We start from the raw sequence: 19,737 nt of genomic DNA on the forward strand, positions 1-19,737 counted from the left end.
CATTAATTTGGTGAGATCCATTCAACTACATAATGATATGCTTTCTCTCATGCAGTTTCATGTACCATGAAACTGCCATTGTTATTTATGTAACCTTTTGGTGTGAATAGCAAAAAAGAAAAAGAAGAAAAGAAGAAGAAGATCACTAGGGAATGAACCAGACAAATGATCAAGGATTGCATTAATGGACTTTATTGATACTCTTCGCTCTTTGTCTACTGCGTGTTAAAAACAAAGGGAAGCGAGACTCAATAAAAGCTTCCATTTTCAATGTTGGTATACAAGTAATTTGTTCATGTAGCACCTTGTTCATGTTAAACTGACTGTTATAAATACATTCAAAAACACTTTTTGAGCTAATCGTCCATACAGATGGTAGTGTTTCACATAGATTGTGAATGTCTCTCACTGTTGGAAGGGAAAGGGAAGGTCAACCTCAAGCCGGCCTCCACTAACTTTCATGAAAGCTTCGTCTGAAGCCTGCTGCAGAAAACCAGAAACAGTGGTATTAAACTGCTCCACCCCAGAGATGAACATGTCCATGATGTACTCAATGACATTGTGCAGCTGCTCCATATTTAGTGCAGGGATCGGTTCAAAGACATCCCTTATCACAGTGACAAGATTACGATAGATGGCGTTGATGTTGATGAACACTGCATCCAAGTAGTCAGACTTGATGGAGTCAACAAACTCCTGGGTTTTCTCAACGACAGCCTTCAGGGTCTCACCCACCTTCACTAGCATCATGTCAAGGCTCTCCATATGTTTCACAAAGTCCACAACTTCGTCAAAGATGTTCTTGAAAGATGTCTTGACCTGATCCAAGATCTGAGCGCCAGTAATTGCATCACCAACTGGCATGCGTACTTTGACACTGCTGATCATCTCAACCAGAGAGTTGTAGTAGACCTCCATGCTCTCAGAGATAATCTGTAGGAGCTTCTCCAGCATTGCACCAATGCTGCTGGTCAGCTTCTTGAGGACCTCAGGGAGAGTGGTCATCTCGTCAGAGCCAGGCAATTTGAACTGAGTCTCCCTCAGGACCTTGATAGCAGCATCCAGGAAGACCTGGACAGTCTTTTGGTACTGGCCAATGATGTTCCTGTAGAAGATGGACAGCTGGCTCATTTGAATGTCATAGTTGATGGCAGTGTTATAGGCTTCGCTGACAAGGTTATCAATGGAGCTCTTCAGCTCCTCCATTTTGCTTGTGAGCTGGTACTTTTCAGCGAACATAGTAAATGATGAGCTGATGGATGGGAGTCTGTCCTTGAGTCCGATAAGCATGTCTTTTGGTGCGTCCATGTTGTAGGCAATCTGCAGGTTAATCTTATCATCCTTAGCAGATGATCTGACAAGGAAGATGTCAACATCAACGTCTTGGGCAGACTGTTGAATAGAAGAGAATAAAATATTATTTTGGTTAGATTTTGATTTTAGTATTTGATTTTGCTGATATGAAAATGGTGATGTTCACTTGTGGGGCACAATGTTAATGAAAGGTTTTGCTAATACTCACAGCATAACGACTATAGAGTCTTGCACTCATCTGAGATGGCCTGCCATCGAATTGAAGGCCCAGGAAGCCAGTGGATGGGATGGAGATGGAACCACTGATCCCATCATTGTTGAGAGAGTAACGGAAGTCCACATCAGTGAAAGCAGGGCTGGTGATGTCCGTGTTCAGTGTTAGACTGGGAACACTGAATAGAGAAACAGGTATTGTCACTTTTCTGAAGTAAAGAAGGCAATTCTACTAATACAAAAAAGACAGATACTTTATGTGTTCATGTGAAAATCAACATACGTGTCATCAAACTGCCAATTTGCAATTTTTAGTGAATGAAAAACAATTATAACAAATGTTACCTCATAGCATTGTAGTCAAAAGCTTGCCGAATGTCCATGGTCATGTCAGTATGGGTAAACAAAGCCTTGCTATTCAGGGTTAAGCCAGCATTCTCAAAGCTTGTGGTGATCGAAGCTGTTGAAGGAAATATTTTTTAGGTAAATAATTCAAAATAGCAATTTATACTGCTCATTGAAAATGTAAAAGACTCTAGACAAGAAAATGTGGTAACTCACAGTCCAGGTCATATTCCAAGAAGACAATAACAGAGGTAGCAGAGGACTTGAAGGTGACTTTGAAGACTGGAGCATCACCCTCCACTTCAGCTGCCAGGTCTGTGCTGTACACTGGGGTGACAATCTTGGCATTGGCAGAGATTTTCTGCTTGGGTACTGTCATTTCAACGACAGTCTTCTCAAAGATGGTAAAGTCACCCAGGTCACTTGGCTGAGACATATTAATCTCAACATCAGCAGTCAAGGAAGAGGTTGGTGCAAGGTCAATGGTTGCCTGGGCAACATGCTCTCCCTTGGTGTTGAAATTGAACACATTTGCCTCATTGTTGCTAGTAAACCTCAGCACTGCATACACACGGCTCAGGGAGGCTTCAACAGCCAGGTTCTCATTCACATCCATGCCAATGATTTTGGTTGCACCGTTGGTAAGTTTGGCATCAGCAATTACCTTGGAAGTGGAGCGTACGCCATCACCATTCAGGTACAGATTAGCCTCATTGTCCAGGAGTCCCAAAATTAGATAGTCTTCAAGCACTGTGCCATCAATGTTTGCCTTAGTGGTTGACTCCATGGAAACATACTCAAATGTTCCCTCCAGCTTCAGGCTGTGGTCTGCTTCTCCCTTTCCAGAAGCCTTGAGTACGGGCATGTTGAAATCACCCTTTAGCTTGAAGGTGGACACAGCATTTGCGTTGGTCTTGGTGTCTACTACCAGATTCTGGTTTACTTCCAGGTTGAGTACAGGCAGGGAAATCTTTGCAACAGTAGCCACAGAGACAGCGGTTTCAAAAGTCTCAGAGCTCACACTGATGGTGCTGTCATGAGTGCCCTCAATGTGACGATTCTCAAGGGACAAAGAGTTAGCCAACTTGATTCCTCTCTTGGTGGTCAGACTGGTGGTTCCATCAAGTTTGGCTTTCAGGCTCTCAAACACAGAGGCTGTGATTGCTCCCAGACGGAAGACAAGATCATCCTCAGCATACAGCCCAGCATTGGCATTCAGATTGATGATGGCAGACTTGAAGGACAGATCTGTGATCAGGTTACCCGCTGAGGGAATCTGGATTAGACCCATCACATTAACAAGGGGAGTCGACTGGCTCTTCTGGTACACAATCTTAGCATCCACATCAACAGTCTGCTCAGTGGTAGTCAAGATGTGCTTCAATCCAATTTGCTCATACAAGTTCAGATCACTGATGGCTGGAGTATTGAAGTCAAGGAAAGGCAGATCAATCTCAGGGATGCTGATGGGGGTTGTCAGGAAGTCAAGATTGGCCTCACCATCCATGGCAACAAATATGGCAGCCTCTTTTTCATTATTGTCAACAGTCAGGTTGTAGAAAAATTTGTACTGATTGAAACGGGCCAGAGTTACTGTGTTCATCTGTTGGGTGTCAGGCTTGAACATGGCTGAGTAATCGTTCTGCAGATCTATCTTAGCAGTCAGAATTTCAAACAGATTTACCCTGGTATTTCCTTTGTTCTGGAAGTCAAAGACAAACTCAATGGGACGGACAACAACACTGAATGTATTGGAAAAGACTCCGCTGACTGCACCATATAGCTCTGTGTCATGGTTTGCCTTCAGCTCAGCCTTCAGATCATAAAGGTTGCCTTGTCCAGATGCCACAAGAAGACTGTTCTTAATGGCTAGGCCCTCTACCTCATTGCGGAGATCAAACTTGAAGTTGCTAAGGATGGCAGATTCAGCAGTCATTTGCTGTTTCATCTTCAGAATGGTAGAGTCTGTGTCACCAGAGACATTCATGGTGACCAGGCTTGGAGTGATTGTTAAACGTAGGTTGCTCTTGTGGCTGCCCTCTTCAGCATTGCACTTGCCTTTGCCGACATTGTCAACTGTGAGGCTAAGGGTGTTGCCGTCCTGGCGAACAATTGCATTCTGCGTTAGAGTGGCATCATTGGTGAAACTGATGATTGGGAGGTTCACTAAATGATTATAAGTTGTGTCAAGAGAGGCAGACATTCCCCCTTCCATAGCAATAAAGGCTGTGTTCACTAATTCGGCAGTGTAAGGTGCAGTGGTGACCTTCACTGTAGTCTTGGCTTGGGCCTGGGCTGATGGACCATAGAGGCTTACAGATGCCTGATGTTCAACTCCAAGAGCAGGATGACTGAACTTTAGGGTCTCTGCAAAAACAACACGTTTCATCTTTGGCGCTGCAACGCGAGCAGTGGAGTCCAGTTTGTAATTAAGGATTTCAAAGCTATCAGATGTGGCCTGGGAACTCAGGAATCCAGTGAACTGAGGGGTAATTTCATTATCAGTAGAATTCTGTACCTCAACAGAAGTCTTGACAGTGTAGATGGGGGTGTGGAATTTGACCTCACCATACAGTTTACCAAAGCATGGGACCATGATGTCAGTTGGGATGGTTGGCAGCTTGATCTCAGGAAGCTGAAGCGTTTCAACAAGCTTTTCCACAGGGACCTGTGGGATGGTTGGGAAAGAGATCTCGGGAAGGCTCATCTCTGGGAAGTTCATCATAGGCAGGGCAGGAAGGTAGTTCATGGTCAGGTCTCCAAAGAAAGCATCCATATCAAGCATTTTGATCTCAAAGTTGACAAAGAAATCAATAAGATCAATGATTCTCTGCTTAATGTCATCAATGGAGATGGTGGTGGCTTGCACAGTGTAGAAGCTCATGATGGTAAACTCAGGGATGTCCAGCTGTGTTGGGATTTCAAACTCATAAAGCTTATCCATGCTGAGTTTCATAGAAGGCACAACGAGGTCAGTGAGAGGGAAGGTGAAGGATGGTATGTCCAGCTCAGCTTTCTTCAGTTCAGTGATGAGCCCTTCAATGATCTGCTGAATCTCACTGATGATCTTCTGCTCAGCAGCCACTTTCTGAATGACTGCAACCACACTGGTGAACATGTCAGTGATGATGGACATGAACTCAGTATAGTACTTGCTCACTAGCTGTAGGTAAGAGGTAATCTCATCTTTGACATTCATTTCAGTAATTGTCTGTTTCAGATATTCAGCAAATGCCTTTAGGTCATTAAGCACAGCCTGGTCAATCATGTCCTTCAGAGTTTTGATCATTTCTGCAACTTTGATTTCTCTCAATTGCTCAATGAAGCCCCAAACAGAGACTATGACAGAGTTGACAACATTTCTTGTGGCCTCAAGTTTCTGGGGGATTTCAAGTGCTGTGATGATTTCATTCACATAAGCTGTGTACTTGGCAATCATTTGATTGGCCTGATCCACAAACGCATTGTAGTCGAATGACTTCAGGTTCTGGACAATAGTGTCAAGATACACATTCAGCTCTTGAATCATGTGCGTAACTTCAGTTGCTTTCAAGTAGTTGATACAATCTTCTATAACTTGCATAAATTTGGCAGGGATGTCTGTCTCTTTCAGTTTCTGAGCTACAGTGTACATGGTTTCCTCAAATCTGAACTGCTTGATGAGCTCCACAAGATTTTCCACGATGGCTTCAACCTTCTTGTCAATATTAAACTTGACAATCAGCTCCCTCATCTTGGCATGGAATGTGTTGATCTTACCAAGGATGTCAAAATCTTGAATCAAAGCCCTAACATTATCAAATATTTTTCTGAAAGTGTCTGTAGGAATCTTGGCTACCAGTTCTTCAATGTAAGCTTCCAAATTGATAGAGGAAATGTAGTTCTTCAGCTTGGCAACAGATGTGGACATGTCAAAGGTCTCAACAAACTCCTTCAAATAACTTATGATCATCTCTAGTTTAGCCTTGATTTCAAAATTGTAATCGATATCATGCAGGAAAGCAATGCTGCTATCCTTCAATTTTTCCAGGTCAATCCTCTTGATAAGGTCCATCATGGTATCCATCACAGCAACAATCATACCCTTGATGTCATACTCTTCATTAATAGTGCTCCACTGTTGCTGGATGTTCTGAATTACAGTTTCAGAGAGGGTGCCACTAACAATAATGTCTGTCATGGTATCAACAAAGGTTTGGATGCGAGCAGTGAGATCAAGCAGCAGTTTCTCAACAGTAGCCTTCAGGTTCATCAGAGAGGCTTCCAGCTCCTCCATGGAAATTGCATAGTCTTGGGTAAAATCAGTTAGGTATTGTTTTAGCTGAATGGCTTTTCCTTCTACATCCAGCTGAGCCACAAAGTCCCTCACATGCTGAGTGTAGCCCTCGAGTGTAGCTCTGATTTCCTCATTGTTGATGTAGCTCTGCATTGTTTCTGCAATGCTCACAACAACAACCTTGACATTTTCCAAAAAGGCAGGTATGTTTTCAATGAGAGGGAGTTGAATTATGTGACTATCTGTGTTCTTATCATACTTGAGGAACCCTGAGATGGTGAATTCCTGGTTGTCTGTGGAGGCTGTGTTCAGAATATTTGTGAAGATGGTGCCGGAAACCTCCATTCCCATTCTCTCTGCAGTGTTGTAAACACTTAGGTCTTGATTAAAGGCATGGTCATTCATCTTAGACTTCATCCTAAGAGTGGTTTTCTGCTCCTGGGGAGACAGAACAGTGTCCATCTTGTTGTCAATAGTGGTTTCCAGTGAGAAACCATTATCCATCTGCTGATTCAGTGAGGCTCTGTATTCATGTGAGGTTGCAAATGCCAGAGGCTGTGCCCTAAGGAGGAATTTGCCATAGAGCTGGGCACTCTGCTTTCCGTACATGGTCAGGTCACCATCGGCATTAAAGATGGCATCAAGGTTGAAGTCAAAGGGAATGATGCTGGCACGGATGGTGTGGTCAAAGCGCATTGGCTGAGAGTTGAAGCGGGCATCATTGGTGATTCTGGCAGCAAGACCAACAACTTCAAGCTCAGTGTTGTGGCTCATGTGAGTTCCAAACAGTTTTCCAGTGGTGCTGCACTTAGCATTGGCAGTCAGGTCAGCATAATTGACCTCATACGTGTGCTTGATCTCTTCCTCACCATAGATGGCTTTCAGGCTTCCTGTCAGGTCCATCTTGTAGAGCTCTGCCTTCAGCTGAGCGTCATTAATGAAGTTGGTGGCCAGCACTTTCAGGTTGTTATTGACATTTGCAGAAGCAGTGTAGGGCTTCAGATCAATGGTGATGTCATGAGTATAAGAGGTATGATCACTGACACTGGCTTCAGCCTTTGAGTTGAAGTCAAAGCTAGAGAGAGTCATGGCCAGGTTGTTGGTATTATCAAACTTGATGTCATACACTGCAGCCTTGTTGTTGATAGACAGAGTAGCCTGTGAAGCATCAAGTCCAGCACTGAAGGTGTTCTCCATGGTCAGGGGGCTCTGGAGGGTGGTTGTTCCACTTGTGGCCAAACCGTCCTTGTTCATTGTCAGAGTAGCCTTGTGGATAGCCTCATTCTCAAGGAGCTTCACAGTGGCATCACTGCTCATAGCCAGACCATTGACATCAAGGGAGGCAGAAAGCAGATAGTAGATACGGTTTTCAGACTGGTCTGCGTTGGTCTCCATCCTCATGATGACTTCACCGGCACCGGCAGAGGCCTCAGCCTGATTGTGGATCTTCATGCCAAGAGCAAGTGCATTTGTATCACATTTCAGTGACAGCTTCTGGTCTTTGAAGGAAAGCTCAGCAGTGTTTGTCAGGATGTCTTCAAAGGCTTTGGTGTTAGACACAACAGAGAGTTCACCATTGGCAAAGGTTGCTGCAATAGTGTTCTCGGCCTGAAGGACTGTAGAGTCAATCTTCAGAGAAGAATCAATCTTTGCCTCTGGTCTGAATGGGAAGATGATAAAAGACTGGGTGGAAATAGTGTTGCCATAGATGGGTCCAACCTTGACTGTTCCCTCGAGGTTGCTATCAGCAGAGATTTCTTCAGTGTTGATGCCAGCCATGCCAGTGTGTTGTAGGTCAATATTGAGACCGAAGGGACTTGTGGCTTCAATCTTGCTGCTTGATCTAAGATTTAATTTGTCTGTGAAAGTGGCATCCTCAATGACTGTAATGCTGGCTTCAATGAATTTATGTACCAATGAGCTTTTCAACTGGGCTTTGATAGAATCAGTGTTGGCCAACATTCCAGAGCCTATATGGAAAAAAGATGGGAAGAAAAACTTAATTGATGAGCATTCATAATTGCATAGACAATGCACACAGCTTTTTGCTGCTATGCAATATACACAAATAGCAATTATCATGCAATACATTCAGAATTCATTACTGTTAGTCACTATTAAAATTGAAAATAAAAAATGCAATACCTTCCATCTTTATTGAGAGGATATCGAATGGGGAGGTTCCTTTCACATCAAACATAGCTGAGTAGCTTGGTGCATCCACAACATCTTTGCCGGCAGCCATTGAGGCCTCCAAGTCATAGAGGTTGCTCTTCACCACAGTTGAAAACTCAGCTTTGCCAAAGAATGGGACAGACACAGAAAGGCTCTCAGGAACAAAAAGCTCTGGGATGGGGATCTCCATGGAGGCGATCTCCAGTCCAAACTGGGGCATAGACACGTGGGGTGTGGTTAAGGCAGATGGGAAGTTCAGCTCCTCTGTTGACTTTCCTCCAAGAGGGACAGGGATAGCAATGGTGAAGTGCTCACTGTTGAAGTAGTAGACTACCTTTGCCTCACTGTTTGAAAAAAGAGGAAAAGGAAGAAAATAATATATTGTTTTGAATAATTTGCACATAAATTAGATTATAGCTGCAATGATTAATCAATTAGTTGTCAACTATTAAATTAATCGCCAACTATTATACTACTACTACTACTACTACTACTAAATTTATATAATGGATTAATGGGTTTGAGTAATTTTTTAATAGGAAAAAAGTTAAAGATTATTTAAAGTATAGATTGTTTTTTTTTATAGTTAAATTAAATTATGACCATGTATCTTTTTTTAATCTTACCCATTCAGAAACAGTTTCTCTGGCAATGACATCTCAGGCATATCAGGCACTCTGAAGTTCTGAATGTAAGGTATATCAGCAGCATACTTCTCCATGTAGTTATTGATTGCCTGAGAAACAAATATTACTCATTTTACTTAATATTTGGGAAGAAAATAAAAAAATAAATCTGTGAGTCAAGATATTTGTGAAATCCAACTTTCATACCTCCACAGACTTGATGACAATGTGACGGACCTTCATGTCAGTCTCCCCCACAGGCATGTCAAGAAGGTCATTGCCATACTTCTCAACCAGGTCAGAATATGGAATCTCAGAGTTCATATCAGACTTGACCTCAACCTCAATCTTGCTGTCATCTATAAAAAGTAAAGAATGATGAGAAAACATGCACTCATCTACCTAGTCAGCAATTCTAAGTGATTATGAAGTGACTATGTGAGGTTCTGAAGAAATTGAGTAACTGAAAAAACACAATACCATATTTCATTGTGATTTTCTGGTCAGAGGTGGCCCCCAGAAGCTTGATGTCACTCTCAAGCTCTACTTCCCATTCCACATCACGCTTCAGGTTGGCTGTGACTGTGGCATCAGCATTGATCATGGGTACAAGAAGTTGGACTTGCAGCATAGCTTCCTTCATGGCCTTCAGACTTTGAAAAATAGACCAATGAGTCAGCCTATTTTGAATGATGAGGATTATATGTATATTATTTGATAAGGATATGACAGATATCTTACTTGGCATTGCCAACCAGGGAGAGCTGAGGGATGTTCTTGTTTACAAGGTCAAGGTAGATGGAGTAAGTTCCTTTGCCCTTGGTGTTGTCGACGACACCCAGTCTGAATCCAGCCTCCACATCATAGTCAGGGATCTGGATGTCAGTTGTGATGACGTGCTTCCTCCTGTTGTACTTCATGATTGCTGTGGCTTCAGTGGGCGCTGCACCTGGTGTTAGCCAAAAAACAGTCAAATTAAAAAGACTCCACTAAACTTGAGACTTTCACTAAATAGATCTGGTGATGATGAGGATAAGAGCTGACTAAATCATTTCTTACCTTCTGCCCTCAGGATCATCTTCACAGAGTCAACCTTCTGCTGGCCCGCATCTCCCTCCATGAGGAGCTCATAGGCAATGGTGGCAGTGTATTCAGTGACTTCACCAGTAGGATGGAGCTCCACAGCAAATCTTTTAAGGTAAATAGGAATTAAATTAATTAATAATGTGCTTAATTTACTTTAAAACATTCACTTTTTCTTGTGGATTAGAGGGTCTTGCTTACTTGCTGTCTCCAGTGAAGGGGAAGTAGGGAGTCGTGTCATAAGAGGAAGCATCAGTGTACTGCAGGGCAGTGCAGTACTTCATTCCAGCGAAGAAGGTATTGCACTCACTAACATCAACCTTGTCGTTCACCATTGGGGAGAAAGTCTTAACCTCTGCGCCAGTCACTGCCACCAGGGTGTTTCTATCATTGAAATGAACATAGAAATTAAGAATGATGCAATCACAAGCATAACAGTCCCTCAAATATTTGCATAAAAGTTTTAGTGAGGCTTACGTGATGCTGATGAGTTTTGTAGGGTTTGTGGGAGCAGGGATGGTCAGCTTGACATTATCACTTCCCATGGAGACCTTGGCACTCAGCCCACTCTCATGGAAAAGGCTGGTGTGCATTTCCAGTTCAGACTTAGTGTACTCAGGCATGTGAGAGCCAAACTGAGTCACAAACTCAATGCCAGCAGAGGGCATGAAGGTAACTTCACTCTGTGTAGAAACATAGGGGGAGGGAACTGAGCTGTAAACCTAACGAAGATGTAGCCAACCAGATGGTAAACCTATATCTGAATGTTTAATCACACTTATGTAAATCATTTTAAAAACAAAGGTGTACCATGTCGCGAGCAATCTTAATGCCACCCTTCATCCCAGGGGTGAAGGTACCAGACAGGGAAATCCTCAGAGGCAAACCGGTGGCAGTGGGCAGGAAGAATTCATTGTCCATGAAGATGTAATGGGCAAAGACTGTGTTGTCAGCCTTAGTCATCAGTCCCTTCATCAGCTGTGGCAGATACAAGAACACACAATAAGCATTTTTGTAGTGCTGTATTATGTTTACTCTTTTCTTTCACAATTGGTTACAATCCTTTCTCAATACTGTTGTCTGTACCAACATGCTGCTTGATGCTAAGTATAAGGGCATGGTGTTTTTTCTGTTATGCTTACATCAGTTGGGAACATCTTGAACACGCTGTCAATCATCATGGCAGCAGAGTACGCCATCTCCTCCATTTCATTGGTCCTCAGGTATCCCAGCTCATTTCCCAGCAGTCTCAGATAAACCATGGCCTCTGGAGATTGGTTGGCCTTCAGATCCCTCACCAGTTTGTTGAGGTTGCGCCCAATTTCCCTCATCAGGCTCTGGGAAGCCTATAAATGTAAATGCTGTATTACAGAACTGTTTCCTTATGTTACATTTGATCTTCACAATTAGAGCATCAAAAGCATTGTTCTGAATACCTGTCTCTTCATCCTGTCCTTCTTCAGAACGGGCAGCAAGCTCTGCAGGACCTTGTTGACCGCGACGGGCATGTTGTCAGAGACATGGTACATGGTCTTCAGGGCGGTGTCAGGGAAGAATCCATTCTCTCCAAACAGGGCTTCAACAGTTGGCTCAAATCCTTTGCCCTCCATTCCGATCTTAAAGGGTGACCAATTTTTAACTGTTATAATCACAACTGAACACATGGAAAAATGTCTCACCAATCAATTTGATTGAAATTGCTTAAAGTTTTACCTCCATCATGTCAATGTCATAGCCGAATGCCTTCAGGGTCATTTCAAGCATGACCTCCTTGGGCAGGTAGCTGGTATCCTCAAATATCACGTTGCCCTCCATGGAGCCCATCTTGTAGTTGCGAGAGAACTTGATGGGGTCCATGACGGTTCCAATCTCATTACTCTGCAGGGCTTCAATAATCTTCTGCCTCAGCCTGTAGGAAAGACAGACAGACAAAGAGGATAATGATTAAACCAGTGATGGTGAGCATAAAATAAAATTAGTAAAAAGAGGTCTTCTCAACTTTTACCTTATTAGCTAATGCAGCAAATGTCATTAAAATGTTTCACTTACTCTTGGGTCTCGGGGTCATTAGAGGACAAGATGTTGGTGATGTGGGAGATGACAAAGCTCTTGAACTGTGTGTCCTGCTCACTGGGCAGGGCAGCAACCAGCTGGGTCAGTTCACTTGGCCGAGGGTCCTTCATCAGTACCAGATATGCAGCAACACGCTTCTGCAGGGGGCTAGCGCTGTCCAGAAGAACCTGCATGAGAACCTCTCTGCCCTGTGACCAAAAATATATATCCCTCATTAAGAAGGAAATTAAGAGAGATAATGTTTCAAATATTCTCTTAAACAGTTGAAATAGTTTCACTTGCCTCATAAGGAACTGTAGTCAGCCTGAAGACCTGGATGGCAGCCTGCTGGACAGCCGGGGAAGCAGCGGGCTGGTTCACACACTGGATCACAGCGGCTCTCAGATCAGCTACGGCAACTGCGTACTCAGCTCCCATGGCTGCAGCCATGTTTCCAATCACCTAAAACCAAAGGACAGATCATTATTCTACTCATTTATCCTGCAGTTCATTTACATTTTGAGAGTTAAACTGTGAGAGATACCCACCCTCAAAGTCATGAAAGTCTCATCCATGTCACCAGAGCAGTCACCCAACTTATCGGTCATGAACTTGGCAACAGCATGAAGTTCATGAACGATATTTTCTCCAGAAGTTTTCTGCCACCTGTTGAAGGGAAACATATCATCAAATGTTAAAGCATGTGTAGCTGATTCTACATAATAGAGAAAAGGGTCTGTAAAATAGAACAAGTTGTTATTCTGCCTGGAATGTTAGGTCACCTTAGAATAGAATAGAATAGCCTTTATTTTCATTGCGCAGTTCCCCATACAACAAAATTAAGAGTGCTTCCGCTGACAGTGCATTAAAATCATATATATATATATATTTTTTTTTAAAGAAAAACAAAACATTCAGAACAGACATGACACCTAGACGGGGGGCAAAAAAGACAGAAACAAAACAATAATAAAATACTGCTGAGGTAGTAAAAAGAATAGCTCACCTCTTAACAACATTGCTCAGGGCATACATGATGGGCTTGCTGGGCTTGTATTTGGCCATCTCAAGCATGTCACTGATCAGAAGGGGAGAGGGGTTGGCCACGAGTCCCATAGCGAACACAGTGGCATCAACCTCAAGTGCGGAGCTGTCGAAGGTCCTGAGGATCTCCATGATGGCACTGCTGCACTCAGGGGTACCACACTGGGCCAGAACCTGGAAGGTCAGGGCACGGGACTCTTGAAGGGCCTGGGGAATAAAAGCGCTCAGGCGCCAAGACTTCAGCCCACGGACCATCATAACAAGGTTGTGGAAGAGGTGGGCCCTCCTCTCGCCGTCAGTCTCGGGCAGAGTGGCCAGTTCGGTCAGGAGAGGCAGAGGATCATCCTGGGTAACAGACTTGTCCTCCTCAACAGCCTCCATGTGCAGACGCCTGAGATTGTCTTCACCTATGATAGACAAAAGCACAGTTAGAATGGGGCAATCATAGCTTTCAGCAACAATTTGAGCATTTTCTAACCATAAATAACAACATAAATGAAAGGAGGCACTTACTGTAGTCGAAGACTCTATCATTGTGAGCAGAAACTCCCAGCAAAGTCAGTTCTTGCTTGCCAACATTGGTAACTCCATATTCTCCCCTATGGGCAGACAATACAGGGTTGAGAAAAATGACAGCAGCCCTAGTCAAGACATCCTGTATCAGTACAAGCACTGAATGAAACAAGATGTACTGTAGTTCAGAGAGCAGTATGAGGTTTGACTTACTTGTGAGAGAACGGCACCAGGATGTGTTTCTCAGTGCAGGACCCAGAAGTCATATGTTTGTTTGCATTGTCAAACTGGTAGTTGCAGGTTTGAGAGCTTTTGACCAGCTGGGCAAGAGGGTAGTGCTGAAAAATAACAGAAGAATTGTCTGGATTATTTGAAATGGAAGTTGTAATCCACAAGATTTCCCTTCCCCAACATATTTGATAAACGGTCATTTAGGGTTGGGCAATATATAAATATTACATCAATGTTCTTGTATGATATTCACTTGGATTTTGGATATCGTAATATTGTGATTTGGCATAAGTTAACTAAGTGTTGTTTTTCCTGGTTTTCAAGTGTTCTATTATATGCCTTTACCCACTTAGTCATTATATCCACATTACTGATGATTATTCATCAAAAATCCCATTCTGTAAATATTTGGGGAAGCACCAATAGCCATCCCTACAATATTGTTTTAATATGGATATTGAGGTATTTGGTCAAAAATATAGTGATTGATTTTGTCCATATCGCCCAGCCCTAGGTCATTGCTGTCATTGCACTGCACTTCCCAGAATTCACGGCTGTGATGTATTTTTATTTTTATTTTTTTGTTGATGATGTTTGTGTTTCTGTTGGTAGTACTCTTTATTTGTCTGTTTAGCCATGGTGGCTATCACTGCTCATGCTAACCAGTTTTTATCGTCTACTTATTCTAAATATACCGCCAACAGAAAACACATTACCTGTTCGACAGAGGAGTAAGACTACCTAACACTGGGTATTTAGAGCAACAAATGTAGCAAATGTAAAAGCTGTCAAGAATCATTACTGTGTTAGTAACATAACATGTTTTGATGTAGCACTTGGATGTCTTACCATGCCAGAGATAAGGGCAAAGGGGCTGGTGTGGTCTTTCATGGGGACAAATTTGTCGCACTTGGACAGATCCCTGGTCAGGCTCATGTCGGTAGCAATGTCCTCTCTAGCATTGACAGCGTATTGGGTCTTGCACATGCCGTGGATGGTGGGCTGAAATAGATGATTAGAGTGAAATCAATTGCACAGAACATTTATCTGGCATAAAAATACATTTCAAGGATGTCAGTAGTCTTGGTAATTTGAGCAACATTTTCTAGGTAAAGAAATAACATGAGTACCATATTCTTGTTCTTTTCTTCCTCCAGCAGAGGCACCATCAGAGCGGAGATAATACCCCTCTTGAAGTTCAGGATGTTTGTTTTCTCACCCATCTCACGGAACAGCTTGACATCGTACACACCCTCAACCACAACCTTCAGAGGATATCTAAAAGAGGTAATGGGGGACATATTAATACGGTTTGTTGCAAGTGCACAATTGAAAAATATGTCAGAGTAGCAATGAAGTTGCCTTTATGAAGCCTCAGTTTCATATAATCTTGTTACAGTGTGACTTACTCCGCCATGTCTGCAGCGAACTCATCAGAGTTGGGTGCGGGTCTGATGACAGGGCTGCCATCTGCTTCCATGTCGACCACCTCACTTAGGCTACAGCCAGTGGTGCGGACGATGAAGCTACACATCTGAGGCACTTCAATTTCAACCTGTTATCGAAGGTAAATATTTATTTATCACATTTATTTATCTGACATTCATCATATTGGAAAAGGAATACTGGACAACTGACATTGGTGCTGAAACATCTTGTACCTTGCAAGAAACCTTGGGTCCATTCTGAAGCTGTGAGGCTCCATTGATGCCATTCATAGACTCGGCTTCATACTGGTATTCATACTTGTGCAGGGTCTTGTACCTTTTGGCCACTAGGATAGAGAATAAACATCAAGAAGGGATCTAATAGTGATCTAATGAATCCCATGAAACTGTTGTGACTGTTTAGACTAATCTGAAATGCCTTCCCATAAAATTGGAATAGGTGTGGCTTTTAACTTTGCGGTGTATATTGCAAGAATACATAGCCTCCTCTGTTGACAAACAGAATGTAATGGTACAAGGAATGTTGGAACTTACGTAAACAGGTTGGTTGATCTTGATCTTGATCTTGATCTTGGGCAGCTGTTAAGAAAAAAGTTAGATCACTTTCATTATAGGTGTAAGGTAATGCAACTGAAAGATTCAAGATTCAACACTTTATTGTCATGTCAACACAGTTAATAGGAAATTGCCATAGTGCAGCTCTTAAAAACAAACGCATAAGTAATCAAAAAGAAAATAAGAGCAGCAAAAACAGTTGTCCCATTTACAGTATACATTCAAACATCCATAATATGAAGACCTACTGTAAAGTAAGTGCTTTGTGCTGCTACGTTCATTTTAAAGTGCTTGTTGCTTGTGCTGCTGCATTATACTTTCCAAGTGCATGTTAATAGTGCCTGTTCTTCAGAGTTCAAGTATGGAACAGCCTCAGGATATGTGCTGTTCCTGAGGCCAGATGTCCTACACTTAAGAGACTGCAGTTTACTACCGGAGGGGAGGGGTTTGAAGAAAGAGCTAGCAGGCTGAGAGGGGGCAGTGATCACCTTCTGCATCTTACGGTTGATATGTGTGGGATATATGGAGGACAAAGAGGGAAGGTGGCAGCCGGTGATTTAGACGTGAACCACTCTTTCCAACTGTCTCCTCTCAAAGGCAGTTGTATGCCGTACCACACTGTGACTGAAAAGACGAGGACACTCTCCACAGTGGCTCTGTAGAAGTGGACCATCTCAGTCACACCAAACGTTTTAAGCTGGTGCAGAAAGTGAAGCCTCTGGTGGGCCTTGCTGATTGTGTGGCTGGTGTTAAACCCACTTCAGAGTGCGGCTTATGGTGGTGCCAATACATTTAAAACTATCATCAACCCTCTCCACAATCTGGTCGTCGATCACCAATGGGGAAAAGACCGCCGAAGTCAATGATCATTTCTTTAGTCTAATAGCAAGATTTAAATCCCTACACCACTCCACTAGTGCCCCCACCTCGACCCTCTAGGCTCATTCATCACCGTTCCTTATTAAGCCTACCACTGTTGTGTCATCTGCATATTTAAAAAACTGCACAAATTCAGAATGGGATATAAAGTCATTGGTATAGAGTGCGTACAGCAGAGCTAAGAGAACACAACCCTGGAGGGCCCCAGTGTTGAGGGTCATAGTCCTAGAGAACATGTTACCTATCTTGAGCATCTGCCTCCTATCTGACAAACATTCTAAAATGCATTTGCATAGAGTCTTAATTGATACCCAGCACCTAAAGTTGATCAAATAATTTAAGGGGCACGAGAAAAAACACGTCCATCTCAACAACGGATAAATTGTTACAGACCAGTCGCTCACCTTTATAACAACAGAAGTCAGAACAACAGGCCTGTAATCATTTAGGCTGACCGCAACTTCAACTTTATTATGTCCCTGAAGGGCAATTGGTTTTGCAGCAAGAACTACAATACAGTAGGCCTGGGTATTGGCAAGGACCTCACGATATATGAGTCACGATACATTGCGATACAATACATATTGCGATATATTGCAATACTCTACTAATCTAATTTACATAATTTACAGAAAATTTAAAAATCGAACTGAAAATACAACTCGCTGTGTACCACCCAGGTAGTGTAATAATATGTACATCACTTTATATTGATAAATTAGTGGACAAATCGAGTCAAAACTACTGTTGAGTGTGTTACTGAACGCACTGAAATAAGAAGTATTCTTATTGTGTCACTGAACACACGGCTGTGCAAAAAATTTGATATGGCGATATATCACGATATTTTTCTGAAATATCGATACAGTATTGCGGAATATTGCGATATATTGCCGTATCGATTTTATTGCACAGCCCTACAATACAGTACATAAAAGGACATACAGCACCTAGCCATACAGTACAATAAGAGTATGAGGGAGGTGTCCTGAATACAGTGGACTAGGCCAACAACTAGTTATTGGGGACCAACCTTCACAGTGTGCAATGTCACAGCAGCAATAACAACTAGAAAATGTAAATTAAATAAACAGCAGCAGAATATGACCATATAAGCACAAGGGTAAAGTGCATGGAGACCTACGTGTTGATTACATGATCAACATCTCTGCATCAAGCACAACGCCAACATCAGCGACATAGACATTATAGTCATCATCATCATGATTGTCATCGCTATTCCAGACACAACAACAAACCATTAAACTGCACTACCATAGCCATGTGAGTACGACAGCCTAAGGACTCACTAGCCATGTGAGTACGGTAGCCTAAGAGGACTCACTAGCCATGTGAGTACGGTAGCCTAAGGACTCACTAGCTCAAGGCCTGCATTCAGAAGAGAAGAGAGGGGGTCAAGAGTGCTTATACCTGTTACTCGGCCTAATCTGTACCTAGAGCCAGAAGGCCAGAGCTGAAACTCAGAGTATAGGGGATGGGTGCTGTTAAAAATATATCAGTCATCATGCTGGCCCCGTCAGTCGTTACTTAATCAAATATAAAAGAGTGGCGGGAGGACATAGGGGATCCTGTGGATGATGACTTTGCGTAGCCTAAATTAATTCAAATGTCAATTAAATAAAAATGACTGTTCACTGAGTACCCTAATCCTTAGGTCCTTAGGCATAGCATGTCTCCACACATTTTAGATTGCATTTGCCCTTTTGTGTTCGCCTTTCAAATCTCTAAGTAACTCATTACACTTACTGAAATGTTTTTTTTTCTTTCTTTTTTTTCATTTATTTGTTTATTTATTTCACAGGAACAGTGCATATTAATAAACAGTGCATGTTAAAAATAGCCTAGGTAAACCCAGCCACCACGTGACCTGCTCTCTCAGTTCCCAGTCACTATCACATAGTGACTGAGAACAGGTCTGAGAGCAGGTCACGTGGGGGATGGGTTTACCCAGGCTATGTTAAAAACACCATAAATATGCCAGAATTAGCCAGGAGGCTAGTTTCCATCTGTAGTCCCTTCGAGGAGCTTTTTTCTATTAGTATAGTAGAAGTATTCTAGTAATTTTACTTCAGTACATTGGTATTGCACTTCATTTTGAATTACGTCATCCATTATGGATCGAGTGAACATCTTTTAGCTCTCCATAAGCAACAGAAACTAATTTACAATTTACTCATGTAAATTGACAAATTGTGGTACCCTTTGCAATCAGCAAAGAAGTTTTCCCAATTCAAATAATACAGTTTGAACATTGCCCCTTGTCCTTTTAGAATTGCATGGGAAAGATCTAAAAAGCGACCCAGTACATTTTAAATTAGCTTCTTTTTTTTTTACTTTTACTTCACTACTTATTCTTTCCACCAGTGATGCTTTTCATGCGTTGAAAATATAAATGTTTAAGTATTCAAAAATATTTGTTAAAAACTTTCGAAATTATTGCATTTTTAACAACAAAACACTGATCCATCACAAAAGTGTAAGGGTAAATTCAACCATAATGAATGTATTTTCTACAGCAAGATTGTAGCAGTACTCACAAGACAAGGCCAAGGTGCTCAGAAGCAGCAAAAGGCAGAGCTTTGAGTCCCCCATGATGGGTTTGCTGAAGCTCTCTCCTCTGGGGTTGGCGAGTACTCAGACGAGACTGATTCCTTAGAGTTAGCATGGGGCTTTTATACCTTCAGCATGGCTCATCCACATGGACTGGAAGGCACAGACAGGACTTTGAAGGCTCAAAGTCCACTCCACCCTCCTGTGTGGAGGGACAAAGGCAAAAGGGTTTACAAAAGCTACTTATGGCCTCAAGCAGTGGGTTAACAAACTGATAGATTTTGTGTAGTGAAGTGTTCAAGATTTCTTCCGTTTACTGCATTAGAATTGGCATATAATGGCTGTTTAAAGGTGCTGTATGTGAATAAAAGTGGGATGGGATCCCGGAAAATGTATTTTCTGTTTACTGCAG

At 42.4% G+C, this 19,737-nt stretch overlaps 1 protein-coding gene across 1 annotated transcript; it reads right to left on the reverse strand.

Annotated features, from left to right (window-relative positions):
- Positions 1-405: 405 nt before the first annotated feature.
- Positions 406-19,367, reverse strand: LOC310782334 (apolipoprotein B-100-like; the record flags this gene model as incomplete). Its single annotated transcript, XM_083643001.1, has 28 exons — positions 406-1,392; positions 1,523-1,706; positions 1,873-1,987; positions 2,089-8,118; positions 8,294-8,667; positions 8,950-9,059; positions 9,157-9,308; positions 9,430-9,602; positions 9,691-9,898; positions 10,009-10,139; positions 10,234-10,416; positions 10,510-10,715; positions 10,843-11,010; positions 11,175-11,378; positions 11,469-11,648; positions 11,746-11,941; positions 12,082-12,293; positions 12,388-12,546; positions 12,633-12,750; positions 13,091-13,535; positions 13,642-13,727; positions 13,855-13,979; positions 14,722-14,874; positions 15,003-15,150; positions 15,282-15,427; positions 15,534-15,646; positions 15,855-15,899; positions 19,313-19,367. 28 exons carry the CDS (start codon positions 19,365-19,367, stop codon positions 406-408), a joined length of 11,406 nt encoding a protein of 3,801 aa, XP_083499127.1.
- Positions 19,368-19,737: the final 370 nt, after the last annotated feature.

This window comes from Poromitra crassiceps (assembly GCF_964638095.1).
Source record: "Poromitra crassiceps genome assembly, chromosome: 9".
In the NCBI taxonomy this organism is placed as follows: domain Eukaryota; kingdom Metazoa; phylum Chordata; class Actinopteri; order Beryciformes; family Melamphaidae; genus Poromitra; species Poromitra crassiceps.